At 44.9% G+C, this 13,877-nt stretch overlaps 1 protein-coding gene across 1 annotated transcript in view; it reads left to right on the forward strand.

Annotated features, from left to right (window-relative positions):
• LOC146020580 (unconventional myosin-X-like) overlaps window positions 1-13,877 on the forward strand; it is a 121,945-nt gene that overhangs the window by 37,757 nt on the left and 70,311 nt on the right. The window contains exons 4-5 of the mRNA XM_083153812.1: window positions 12,108-12,266; window positions 13,680-13,867. Of these exons, the coding sequence (XP_083009938.1) occupies window positions 12,108-12,266; window positions 13,680-13,867 (347 nt within the window). The remainder of the gene's footprint in view (window positions 1-12,107; window positions 12,267-13,679; window positions 13,868-13,877) is intronic.

Below are 13,877 nucleotides of genomic sequence, written 5' to 3' on the forward strand. Positions count from 1 at the left end.
TTGAATAATTTGGCCCCCCACCCAAGGCTCTGAATGGATGTTTCTGCAAAACATCCATTCACAGCCATGCGTGGAACTTGGCGGGGGGGCCGGAATTTAATCCACACACTGCAAAATTTGCGTTTTCTACTGTTCACTTTGGCAAAGGGGGGGGGTGCTATGACAATTTTATCTTTTTTAAACACCCATACCGGAGCTTATATGTGTGGAGTGAGAGTCTTGGTCCTGAGAGGTCAAGCAATACGACCCTAAAGATACCATTATATGAGTTGTTCGCCTATTTGTTATGTGAGTACGGTACGTTCTGTTGTATACAGTCTGGTGGAGGGGAACGTCACCGAGTGACCCGTACCAAAAGATACCTTTACACACAGGTGTATACCTTCCTTTATGTGAGTGAGGGTACGCATGCTTCCGGGTTCATTCAAATCCCACCCCTAGTACGATCCATTAAAAGACGTACTAGACATTGCTCTGTTTCTTTTTCTTTTATATATGGAATTGTGAAAGATAAAGAAGATATCTAGGTGTGAGAACTATCGCCATCGCCCTAATCTTTCAGTGCTGTTGGTGCTTTGTCCCTAATGATTTTTCCTTTCCTTGTCAAAATAATATAGGACAGCGTTAGCTAGCGGTGGTTGGCAGTCTTTCTATAGGTGCAATGCATTTGTTGGTTTACCCTATTATTAGATTGTAAACGAAATGATTGGTGTTTGACAGATATACATTGTGATGGCTGGAGACAGCCGCAGTAATGGATAGCAATATAAGAATATGTAAACTCTACAAATAGTAGCATTGCATACAATGTAGTTGTGTTCAGATTGCATTTTATAATGTTTAATGATTAATAATAAAAAGGAAAATTCCTGTATTTGATTGGATACTTGTATACTCTGTAGCAGTGGTGTAAGATTGTCCCAGTTGCCCTGAGGCAAGAAAATATTGGTGCCCCCCAAATAGTTCAATCAGTAAGGTGTATGCTTGTAGTAGAACAGGGCATGGGTTCTAATACAGGGTGTGCCACTTGCAAATATTATGTATAGAATATAGAGCGTGTGACGCGTATTGTCCTGGTAGGAAGGGGATTCAGACACAGAAGTGATATCAATGGCTTTTAATTGATTCAAGCTCGCAAGAAAGGAGAGGTGCCCCCTTGGGAGCAGGAGCCCGGAAACAGATGACTCCATTGCCTCCCAGAGTTACGCCTCTGCTCTGTAGAAGTGATGCAAGCCAATTTATGGGTAAAACTGTCGCTTCTGCAGATGTATTCTCATTTTGCCCAATGCAACAAAGGACTGCCACCAGCAATAACACTGCTATTGCCGGCAGTATAATGTGCTGCTGACAGCTTCCCCCTTGGGGTGATGTGAGGCTTCTGTGACATGTGTAGATATAAGTTCAGCGTCATCTTGGGCTAACACACGGATCACACATGCAGTTTCTTATTTCAGTATTTAGGAATTGCTTCCATTACTCTTCTCGGAGATGTATATTTATTTTATAGATCGGGTACTGTACAGTATAGACAAAGGAGAAATGGACTCACCTATAACTTCCCACTCCCACATATGTTTCTGAATGTGGTTGAAAACAGAAGACATAAATAGTCCTGGATAATGAGTTTCCTTTAGGAAGTGACTGGGATCAAGGGACTTGGGCAGCAATGCTGGCTCATTAACTAGAGCGAAGTTACAGCATTTGACAGATTTATCTACTGGAAGCGACTAAATGTGTATGTGACTCATCTTTAGAGACTGTTGCAGAGTTTCATGATAAAGTAGATTTACAGCCTAACTGGGTGACCAAAAAGGATTAATTTTGCAAGACCGATGGCTGTGACCTTTGGTTGTTGTTGCTGCTAGTGTTAATATTCAACACTACTTCTGAGATATGATCAGGGCATGCCTGACATTCGGTTGTTTGGGGCTAATCGGGACAAACCCACTACTAACAAGTACTGTACATTCAGTTAGGACAAGCGGCTTATTCATTACCACTAATTGTAATGTTTCTGCATGCTTTTAGTTATGGCCAACTCATTATTAGGTGCCCAAAGGGACTTCCTGCAGGCAAGGTCGTAACTACCATGGGTGCAAGGGGTGCAGCTGAAGGGGGCCCATCGGGGGACCATCTTTGCTGTGTAATATGTTTTACGAATATCTAGGTACGCCTCTGCCTGCAGGATGTTATGGCTTCTTCAGGTCACTCCACCTGTGCAGTCCTGCTCTGTGCACATGATTTCTGGTCAGTGGTGTAGCTAGGTGCCAAGGCGCCCGGAGCAAGGGCATGTTTCACGTCCCCGATTTGTTGTAGGCGAGTGAAAAGGGGGCACGGCATGACATTATACCACACACCATAATGCCCATTGCACATTTTAGCGAACTTTGTAATACCAATTACACATAAAGCCACATGCCGTAATGCCAATTACACATAAGGCCACACATGATGCCCATTACATACTATATAACAAATCGTAATGCCCATTACATACTACAGTATATAACAAACCATAATGCCAATTACACATTTGACACATAAGTGCCACTTACCTAAATGCTCAATGCTAAGGGGGGGACTGAGATTTCTTGTTGCCAAGGGGGGACTGAGATTTCTTGTTGCCAAGGGGGGACTGAGATTGGTACTTGTGGAGCATCACGGCTCCCATCGTATGGCATCGTATGCCATATGTAGTGGCATACGATGCGATGCGATGTTTTACCGATTTTTGAGCATTTTTGCTCAAAAATCGTATGCCATCGCATGGCATCATATGCCATATGTAGTGGCATACGATGTCATACGATGCGATACGATGTTTTACCGATTTTTGAGCATTTTTGCTCAAAAATCGTATGCCATCGCATGGCATCATATGCCATATGTAGTGGCATACGATGTCATACGATGCGATACGATGTTTTACCGATTTTTGAGCATTTTTGCTCAAAAATCGTATGCCATCGCATGGCATCATATGCCATATGTAGTGGCATACGATGCGATACGATGTTTTACCGATTTTTGAGCATTTTTGCTTAAAAATCGTATGCCATCGCATGGCATCGTATGCCATATGTAGTGCCATACGATGTCATACGATACGATGTTTTACCGATCTTTGAGCATTTTAGCTCAAAAATCGTATGCTATCGCATCGGATGCCATACGATGGCATCCGATGCGATGCGATACGAAATGCATCAGAATGCATTGAAATGTGTATTAAAGTAGTGAAATGCCCCCAAATGCCATTTTTCATAGTGCACCACCACCACTATCAACGTCAACCCGAAGCGTGACGAGCGCAGCGAGCCCGCGAGGGGCGGCGGTACGCGTCCTACGACCTTTTCATACCCCCACTATCCACGTCGGCGTGGAGTTGAGAATAGAATAGTGTGGCGAGCGCACGCGGATACCTGTGAAGCCCACGAGGGGACGCGTATAGCTGTGAAGGTATCCGCGTCCCCTCGCGGGGCTCGCTGCGCTCGCCACGCTTCGGGCTCGGTGGCTCGCTGCGCTCGCCACACTATTCTATTCTCAACTCCACGCCGACGTGGATAGTGGGGGTATGAAAAGGTCGTAGGACGCGTACCGCCGCCCCTCGCGGGCTCGCTGCGCTCGCCACGCTTCGGGTTGACGTTGATAGTGGGGGTGGTGCACTATGAAAAATGGCATTTGGGGGCATTTCACAAGTTTAATACAGATTTCAATGCATTCTGATGCATTTCAATGCAAAATCGTGTGGCATCCGATGCGATCGCATACGATTTTTGAGCTAAAATGCTCAAAAATCGGAAAAACATCGTATCGCATCGTATGCCATCGTATGCCACTACATATGGCATATGATGCCATACGATGGCATACGATTTTTGAGCAAAAATGGTCAAAAATCGGTAAAACATCGTATCTCGTATGACATCGTATGCCACTACATATGGCATATGATGCCATGCGATGGCATACGATTTTTGAGCAAAAATGGTAAAAAATCGTATCGCATCGTATGCCATCGTATGCCACTACATATGGCATACGATGCCATGCAATGGCATACGATTTTTGAGCAAAAATGGTCAAAAATCGATAAAACATCGTATCGCATCGTATGCCATCGTATGCCACTACATATGGCATTCGATGCCATGCGATGGCATACGATTTTTGAGCAAAAATGCTCAAAAATCGGTAAAACATCGTATGCCATCGTATGCCACATGCGATGCGATTTTTAGCATACGACCTGCATACGATGCAGGTCGTGGGAGCCGTGATACTCCACAAGTACCCTGAGATTTCTTGTTGCCAAGGGGGGACTGAGATTTCTTGTTGCCAAGGGGGGACTGAGATTTCTTGTTGCCAAGGGGGGACTGAGATTTCTTGTTGCCAAGGGGGGACTGAGATTTCGCGTTGCCAAGGGGGGACTGAGATTTCGCGTTGCCAAGGGGGGACTGAGATTTTGCGTTGCCAAGGGGGGACTGAGATTTTGCGTTGCCAAGGGGGGACTGAGATTTCGCGTTGCCAAGGGGGGACTGAGATTTCGCGTTGCCAAGGGGGGACTGAGATTTTGCGTTGCCAAGGGGGGACTGAGATTGCTCATTTGGAGAACTGGGAGTTATCACCTATTGTACTATTATTTCTGACTCTTTTCTTTCTTTTCTGTCTCCTTCTATTCTCCTGGTTCCTATCCCGTCTTGTGCTTGTTATGCACTGGAGGCGGCAGTGATTCCCAGACCACGGCGCCGCTTATCCTCCCGCCGGGGGGACCGTGCTGTGGGCTGGGCGGCGCAGGACAGAACTCTGCAGCAGCCCGCTCCAGTCTCCCCATCGCTATTTTCTATTCAAGTCTCTTGCTGGACCGCTAGCCAATAGGTGCTCACGGTCCAGCAGCCACCAATTGATTGGCTGCTGGACCGCAAGCGCCTAATGGCTAGTGATCCAGCAGAAGACATGAATTGAAAATAGCAGCAGTCTCCCGGGAGCGGGCGAGCTGGCGGTGCAGGCACGGCTCTGGTGCCCTGTTATCTTCGCCCTTGCTACGTCCCTGGTTCTGGCGCACAAATACTCCTGGGTTAGTGTGAAGTTACTATGTGACTAATTTAGTGGTGTAGTTGCGGGTGTTGAAGATTGCTGCTGTCCCCACATTTGGAGCAATGCTGAATTTTTCTGATGGTAAGTATCCACCACTGCTACCTGGTTCTTAAGGTGTGTACACATGGTGTGATTTCCTTGCGATTTGATACCCTTTCGATTGGGATGAAATCGCACGGCAAGCAAAACGCATTTGATTTTGGCTATAGTACAGATCAGTACTATATCTGTACTAAATAGTCTTGCCTGCACAGTCTATTTTTCTGTCCGATATAGATTAAACAGGAGTGTGCATTGGGATCTTATCGTCCTCCTCAGTCAGGATGGGTAGTACTCCTTCAGGCCATGTCACTGTCTTGACTGACTCCCCTCCCAGCCGGCATTCCTCTGGAGCACAGGTTCTCAAACTCTGTCCTCAGGACCCCACACGGTGCTTGTTTTGCAGGTCTCCTCACAGAATCACAATTGAAATCATTAGCTCCACCTGTGGATCTTTTAAAATATGTCAATGAGTAATGAATGCAGCTGTGCACCTGCGGGGTGACCTGGAAAACGTGAACTGTGGGGGGTCCTGAGGACCGTGTTTGAGAACCACTGCTCTGGAGGATCCAACAGTACTATGCCAACACCACTAATATCCCTAAGCAATTGACCATCCAACAGTCCTTTGCCAGGAAGATGAAGTACGACAGCAGTCATCCTATTGCAAAGCAAATTAGTCAAGCCTTGACTGCTATGTCAGTGTTAGACTTGCATCCGGTATCCGCCATTGCAGTAGGATTTAGACAATTGATGGAGGTAGTTTGTTCCTGGTACCAAATTCCATCTAGATTCCACTTCACTAGCAGGCGATACCCATGATGTACAGAGAAGTCCGAAAAACTGTCCTCAGTGTCCTGAAAAAGGTAGTGGGACAGGACAAACTAAGGACATTATGAATGTTACAGCCCACTGGGTAGATGCATCATCAGCACCAGTAGCAGCATCTCTGGAATGCCAGCTCGTTCTAAGGCAGGCTACACTGTGTATCACCGGTTTCACTATAAGGCACAACGCCGAGAACCCCTTAGAGAAACAGAGGGAAATAATCACACAATGACTTACCCCAGACTCTCCAGGGGATTTGTGGTATCTGACAGCACTGCCAATATTGTGCGGGCATTAAATTTGGGCAAATTCCATCATGTCCCATGTTTTGCCCACACAGTAAATTTGGTGGTGCAGCATTTTTTGAAAAGTGACAGAGGCGTGCTGGAGATGCGGTTGCCCGTAAAATTGCCGGCTACTTTCGCCATTCGCCTGTGAAGACTGGAGCGCCAGTAAACCCTCCTGAACCTGACCTGTCATCATAAAGAGGTAGTGACGCAGTGGAACTCTACCCTCTATATGCTGCAGAGGATGGAGGAGCAGCAAAAGGCCATTCAAGTCTATACAGCCACCTATGACATAGGCAAAGGAGCAGGGATGCACCTGACTCAAGTGCAGTGGAGAATGATTTCTGTGTTGTGCAAGGTTCTCCAATCCTTTGAACTGACTTCACGTGTGGCAAGTTCAGACACTGCCAGTTTGAGTCAAGTCATTCCCCTCATCAGGCTGTTGCAGAAGCAGTAGGAGAAAGTGAAGGAGGAGCTAAAAATTGAGTGATTCCACTAAGTATATGGGACGTGTGGATGAAACCCTTCTTTCGCTTTGCCAGGATTTGAGGGTGGTCAATCTGTTAAAATCAGACCACTACATTTTGACCACTGTGCTCCATCCTCGATTTACAGCCCATGTTGTGTTTTGTTTTCGGTGGACACAAGTCTGCAGGGGTGCAAAGACCTGCTGGTCAGGAGATTGTCATCTGAAGCTTAATTTTCTCCCGCAACTGGGTCTGTGAGAAAACAACTTCCTAACCAACCCGCTGGTGGTGATGCAGAGCAGGTAGGAGTGAGTTTGGACATCTGGTCTGGACTGAAGGACCTGCCAACAATTTCTGACATGTTAACTGTCACTGCATATGCTGTCACCATTGAAAACATGGTGGAGGATTGCATTGGTGACCGCATCCATGCAGGCATGTCAGACATCTGTATCTGTACTGCCAGGAAAAAGAGGCAATTTGGAGGCCCCTATACAATCTGGCTCTATTTTACCTCCAGTGTGTACTCCAAAAGAGTTTTTAGTGCAGCCGGGAACCTGGTCAGCGAGCGGTGTAGGAGGTTGCTTCCACAAAAGACTCCAGAGACTACAGAGGGACCTGTGATTGTGGAGTCCAGCGGGGACAAATTGATAATCTGTGAGGATGTGGATGTACACACTAAAGGGGGTGAGGAATCGGAGGATGAGGACATCTTGACTCTGTAGAGACCGTTTGTACAGGGAGAAATTAATTGATTGGTTTGTTGGGGCCCCCACAGGAAAAAAAAATTCAGCCACAGTCGTGTGGCAGACCCTGTTGCTGAAATGATTGGTTTGTTACAGAGAGTGTGCATGTCCTGTTTACTATACAACGTAAGGGTGGATGGGAGGGCCCAAGGACAATTCCATCCTGCGCCTATTTGTTTTTTTTACATATGTGCTCTTTAGGGCATAGTTTTTAAAACTACAATCCTGTCTGTCACTGCAGTGCCACTTCTAGATGTGCCGGGTTTTTGTGCCCCCAGAATATACAGATCCAAACATGACCAGATATGTAGATCTAAAACGAAAACATAAAACACTAAAAATATTGCACACACCTAATATACACTAGCGGATGCCTCAAAGTCACGAAAAAGACCAGTGCATAACCAGTGGAGTGGCTTTTTTTAAAATCAGTAATGTAGATTCCACCCGTACTCCTACTAATGCACATAACAGACTCTTGGTGCGGAGCATACAGACCACGGGCCGGTTATTGTATAAATGTAGTGGTGCAGGATAGAAGCAGTGAAATGAATTGTAGAATGCAGCATACCGCAGGGTCTAATGGAGTTAAGTGGAACACGTCCATTTCCCACTTTTGTGTGACACAGGTGACCTACCCTCCAAAATCTGAAGAGCTAAAACCGGTACAAATTCGGAAAGGGGGCATAGCCATGCCCTCTTTCCTATACTTACACTGGGCAGTTGGAAACCCCAAAAAAGGTACAGGCCATAAAAAATAGTACTGTACCTGCCAAAAAGGTACAGTTGTAGGGTATGAGGTGACTGAGTAGCGGCCATCTTGGCAAAGGACTTGATGCTTGCCCAAAGGAGCATCAGGGAGACTGCGCAGCAGTGCTCTCAAGGATTCAACAACACATGCCCATGGTCCAGATAACTGCAATTTGTAACTGTTTTTTTCAAGTTTACACCTCTGTATGTGTCGCAGTCTTAATTAGACTCTGCTCTTTCAATTATTGGGGTAAAGAATAATTTTAGGAGTGTCCTCAACGATTAACCACTGAAAAAAGGTTATGTTTTCAGCAATCTGTTTTATGTGTATCGTTCCATAAAATTTACAGTAACTATAGAGAAGTGACACGTGGGGTTGGGTCCCTGGGTCAGCAATTTCTAGGTTGACAGTCACTAGGATGTTCACTATTGGTCGGAAGTGACTAGGAGAACACCCATTAATGGTCGACAATGACTAGATGTCGACACAAACTTAATGTCAACATGTACATGGTCATCACTCAAAAGGTCGACATGAGTTGTTGTTTTTTTTACTTACTTAGATCATACTTTACTATCCAAGTGGGCATAGAGGCAGAATATGCCTGAAGCATGGCGAGTGAAGTGGTCGGTACACTTATTTGTGTGGCCATGTTGACCATGTCTCACCATAGACACCAAAAACGCATGAAAAAATGTGTGTCGACCTTGAGCTTGTGTCGACATTGTGATTGTTGACCTAGTTTTTCTTTTACCATTTATTAGGTGTCCAGCTAATCACTGTTGACCTAGTGACGGTCAACCCATTATCACAAAACCTTGGGAGCATGTAACCATGTATTAGTCCTATTTTAGTTCCTGTATAGTAGATCATAAAGGACATATATTTATTTATTAACAGTTTCTTATATAGCGCACACATATTCCGCAGCGCTTTACAGAGAATATTTGAACATTCACATCAGTCCCTGCCCCAGTGGAGATTACAATCTATATTCCCTACCACATGTACACGCACACACAGACATTCTAGGGTTAATTTTTGTTGGAAGCCAATTGACCTACCAGTATATTTTTGGGTTGTGGGAGGAAAGCCATGCAAGTACAGGGATAATATACAATCTCCGCACAGTTGGGCCATGGTGGGGATCGAACCCATGACCACGGCGCTGAGAGGCAGTAATGCTAACCATTACATCATTCATACTGCCCATATACATTCTACATTTACTGTATGTACACTCTCAGTGGACGCAGTAACGATACACTAGAAACATAACTATTATCAGCACACTTCTCTATAATGCCTAGTATATGAAATATTTTGAGTTTTCTCTCCAATTCAATGTCTTTATAGTTCCTTATTGGATTACCTGTTTCTTGTGCATAGAGGATTATACTTCCAGTAATTTACTGGTTGCCAAGCATGCCTGCTGTGTCTTATAATGTCTCTTGTTGTAAGACGCGGCAGCGAGGCCAGATTTGTAAGGGGGCCACATGGGCTCAGGTGCCGTGCGGCGGGGCTGCACTTCCCCTTGATTGATTCTTTTATTCCCTAATTGAAGAGTTTGTTATGTAAATGTAAGCGTTGACTTAATTATTTGTAATTTCATAGAACTGGGTGGGGGGAAAAAGGCGTGGATGGATCTATGCTGACTTTATTTTTATTTTTTACAATCTCCATTCTTTAATGTCCGTTATTCAGGGGTTTTTAAAAAATCAAGTATTTTTTTTTTTTTTTTTTTAAATCTTAAATGTGAATCAGATGATAAGAAAAGAGCAATGACAAGGGGTTACAGCATAATGAAATCAGTCTGTGCACCACAATGTGATCCGTCTCAGATACTGTCTGTCTCGGTGAAGAGAGTTGTGAGCGGAAGCAGAGCCAGGCTTGTGATTGATGCTTTGTGTTCTGTTGATAATACTAGGCTGAAGGGTGCGACTCAAACAGATGAGTTCTGGCCATAATGATTGCACTGTAGGGTTAACACAAATGCGCACTACATGCATGTCTGTGTAATGTCAGGCAGCATTCCATGGTCTTGTGAAATGCCTCTGGTGTTACACAGAGAGAAATTAGCCAGACAGTGGTTCCAAGCACAAGAAAGATCATCTCCCCACCAAAACATATGACCAAATTATTTAGGTGTAAGTAGTAATTAGATAAATCTCTCTTTCTTTTTTTTCTAACACCCTATTAGCTTCAAATTGTTAAATGATTACAGTATGTGAAGTCCACTTGTGAATTGATGTAACAAAATACCTTTGTATTACTGCAGTGGATCCCAAGGCACCTTTCCAATGTGTGGATCATTAGGTCGATCACTATTGGTTGACACAGGAAAAGGTCAACATGCACTAACTAGTTCAATATGGACAAACGTTCGACACTTTCGTGTCTACGACAACATGAACCTCCAAATAGTGTAACACGTACCCTCTCATCGTTTGCCATGTATCAGGCACGGTTCTTTGTTAGGCAAACTTTGCCATTCCCAATCATAAAGTTATAAAAACTCATGTTGCTCTTTTCATGTGTTGACCATTGCCATGTCGACTGTTGCTCATGTCTACCTTTTGTCCCTGTCGTAGTGCTTGTTGACCCTTTTTGCCTGTCGACAGATTGACTATTGACCTAATGAGGGTTGATCTTACAACCGAAACCACCTTCACATTCTACAGAATGACTGTTCTAAAAACAAAATGCGGCCAGACCTGGATGGCTAGATTCATAGGTTTATTCCAGTTGCCTGTTGGCAACAGTTGTCCCCAGAGGCGGCTTTAGACCTCATGGGGCCCTAGGCAATATACCGGTTTGGTTCCCTCCTCCCTCCAACCATCCGCAGTGCTGTATTTTTGCTGTTTGCAGGCAGCATTGATTGAGTATCTTGGCAAGTGTACTGATAAATGCTCAGCTGCGTGAACATCAGCATTGAGTACAAATGAATCAGGCTCTAGGTGTTTTTGAAGAAGGCTTAATACCTGTGTCACATTTAAAGTTAACTGGCTGCCCACATGCAGTGGATGAAACCATTTTGTGTGTCCAAATTATTTTTTTTTGGTCCCATCAAAGAACATCAAAGGGACTTTGGGAGTGTGGACAGGTCTATGTGATGTAATGACGTCACATGGTAGTCGTGCAATGCTCCTCTCATTTTGGACGGCCAAGATATCTTTATGGGGCCCCGTAGGACCTGCTGGGCTTATGTTGCCTTGTGGAAAATCCTCCTCGGGGTGACCTCCTCTAGAGTAAAAGATATTACTCAAAAGGGCCCTTCTGAGCGATAGCTTTTACTTTCTCATCTAGATTGTATGAGGCTTTACAGTCATTGTACAAAATAACAGAAGCTAATGGGTCGTTTATCGCTCTCCTCTTTAATTCTCTCCATGATGTGATAAATCTCCCTCTGTTTGGGAACCACTGGGCTACTGCATAATAAATGACTGCATCCAGGAACTTGGGTTACAGGTTTCTTTATTATCCTTATAAACAGGCTGAGTCTTTCCACATAAAAGGAGCAATAGAAGCAGAGCTAGGACTGCGTGTTAGCAGGGCAGTGCTTGTGTCCATCATTGCCAGTTTATAGCTGTTGACTAATAGCTGTGAAGGCAGCTTTCCCGTAAAAAGGTGTGCCGGGAATTCAGATCAATACTCCCATCGCATCACATTAGTTCTGTGCAATGCGCTCATAGTCCAGTGGGCGGCATGAGACGTGTTTCCCAATGAAAATGGAGTCATGCAGTTATATTTATTTCAGGTTACACTTTTTGCATTGTTCACAGTGTAAAATACAGTAACATTGCATCGGTTATTGGAATCTCCTACAACTCATTCATGGTAACCTATTACTGTGTGAGTAATGTTGTCTTCTCTCTTTTTTTTTTTTTTGCAGGAGTTCACATACCCCCGGGCCACCCTCTCTCGGCAGCATGTGCTTCCCATGCATGAGAGTAACAGGGAAGGGGTGGAGGACATGTCCTTGTTGTCAGACCTGCATGAAGCTGCCATCATGTTGAATCTTCATCTGCGCTACCAACAGGGCAAAATCTATGTGAGTATCCAGCTGACGCCTGCATAATTAAACAATGCAGGATGAGTTGAATGCGGGGTGTATTCTAAACCAAGGATAATCTGCTCATTTATTTATAAACGGTTTAAAGGTAAAAGACCATTACATGTCCAACATTTGTTTATACAGAAATGGCTCCTCAATTTTTTTCATGTCTCTTCTCTTGGGTGATTTCTGCTTCTCTATATGGGGACAATTTATTAACATCTTATTTACTGAAATATGTGAAAAAGGGTGCTTTTTCACATTATTTTGGTTTCACTTAAATGTATCAAAAGGCTTTTGGAACAGTTTTCGTTAACCGCTCCAAGCCTTTTAATTCACATTTTTAGTAATGAGATAGCATTTCCCATATATATAATGGGTAATGGGATCTGAGCCAACTTCACTACAATAAAAAACAAACAAAAAAAAACATGCAGGGAGCCCTGTGATAATAATGCTATCTTCAGAAAATAGCATAATCACAGAGCGCACTAGGAATCCTGCCTCCTGCACAGCTTTCTCTAGCCAGATGCAGAGAAAGCTGTGCTGGGATCTGGCCAGTGTAATCAGCTATGTGAGTCCATGCTGATCTCTGTGAAAAATAAAAAGTAATCTCCCCTACATACAGAGCCTGGTGCTCTGGTGAGGGCTGCAGGTTATCCGGTCCCCCTGAACTGCTCTGTGACCCCTGGCAAAGTAAAATGATGCTGCAAAAAGTCACAGCAGCAACACAGGATGTAAAGACTGGCAGCCTTCCAAGTGCCCTGGTAAATATAATTTCTGGTGAAGGGGAGAGTTGTGTTTGCCCAGTAGCGGCGGCGATGTTGGTTGCGGAGGGAATTTGCAGTGACACAGTGTTCCCCCTACTCTGTCCCTGCATGAGATAATTGATACACCAGGGTTGCCTATTTTTAAAGTCTCCTCTGTGGGAGAAGCACGGATAGGAGACTGTCGGCAGAACGTAATCAAGCCCAGCCTCCAGTACTGCAAAACCCACAATTCAATCTTTGAGGATGGGGCGGGGCTAAAGATGCACAGATCAACATTTAGCCCGCCCCATCCGCAAAGAGCGAATTTAGCCCCGCCCCTCCCGCTGAAAAGCCACCAATTGCGGTAATTTACCACTGCGGCCAGGGACATGCAGGGGGTGCCACCGGTATCCGGGAGGGTTTCCCACTTTTCCAGGGGGCTGGGAGGGGGACCCAATTTTCAGGAGCCTGACGGCCATTCCGGGAGGGTGGGCAACCCTGTGATACGCCCATGCAGTGTAATCCATTACACACTGGGGATTGGGGCAATGTGATCACATCCACATTCTCCGATACGGATTTTGCTAAATCTGCCTGTAAATCATGTTGTTTATGGGAAGATGTTCCTGAAATTGATTTTCGTGTGTTTTGCTTCCTACAGACCAATATAGGCTCCATTCTGGCTTCGGTGAATCCCTATAAGCAGATTGCAGGATTGTACGATGAGAGTGCTGTGGATGTATACAGCCGCCATCATCTGGGGGAGCTGCCCCCCCACATATTTGCCATTGCCAATGAGTGTTACCGCTGCTTGTGGAAGAGACATGACAGTCAGTGTGTGCTTATCAGGTATGTGCCA

The sequence above is a fragment of the Crinia signifera genome, chromosome 7 (assembly GCF_055691185.1).
Source record: "Crinia signifera chromosome 7, ASM5569118v1, whole genome shotgun sequence".
Taxonomy (NCBI): Eukaryota; Metazoa; Chordata; class Amphibia; order Anura; family Myobatrachidae; genus Crinia; species Crinia signifera.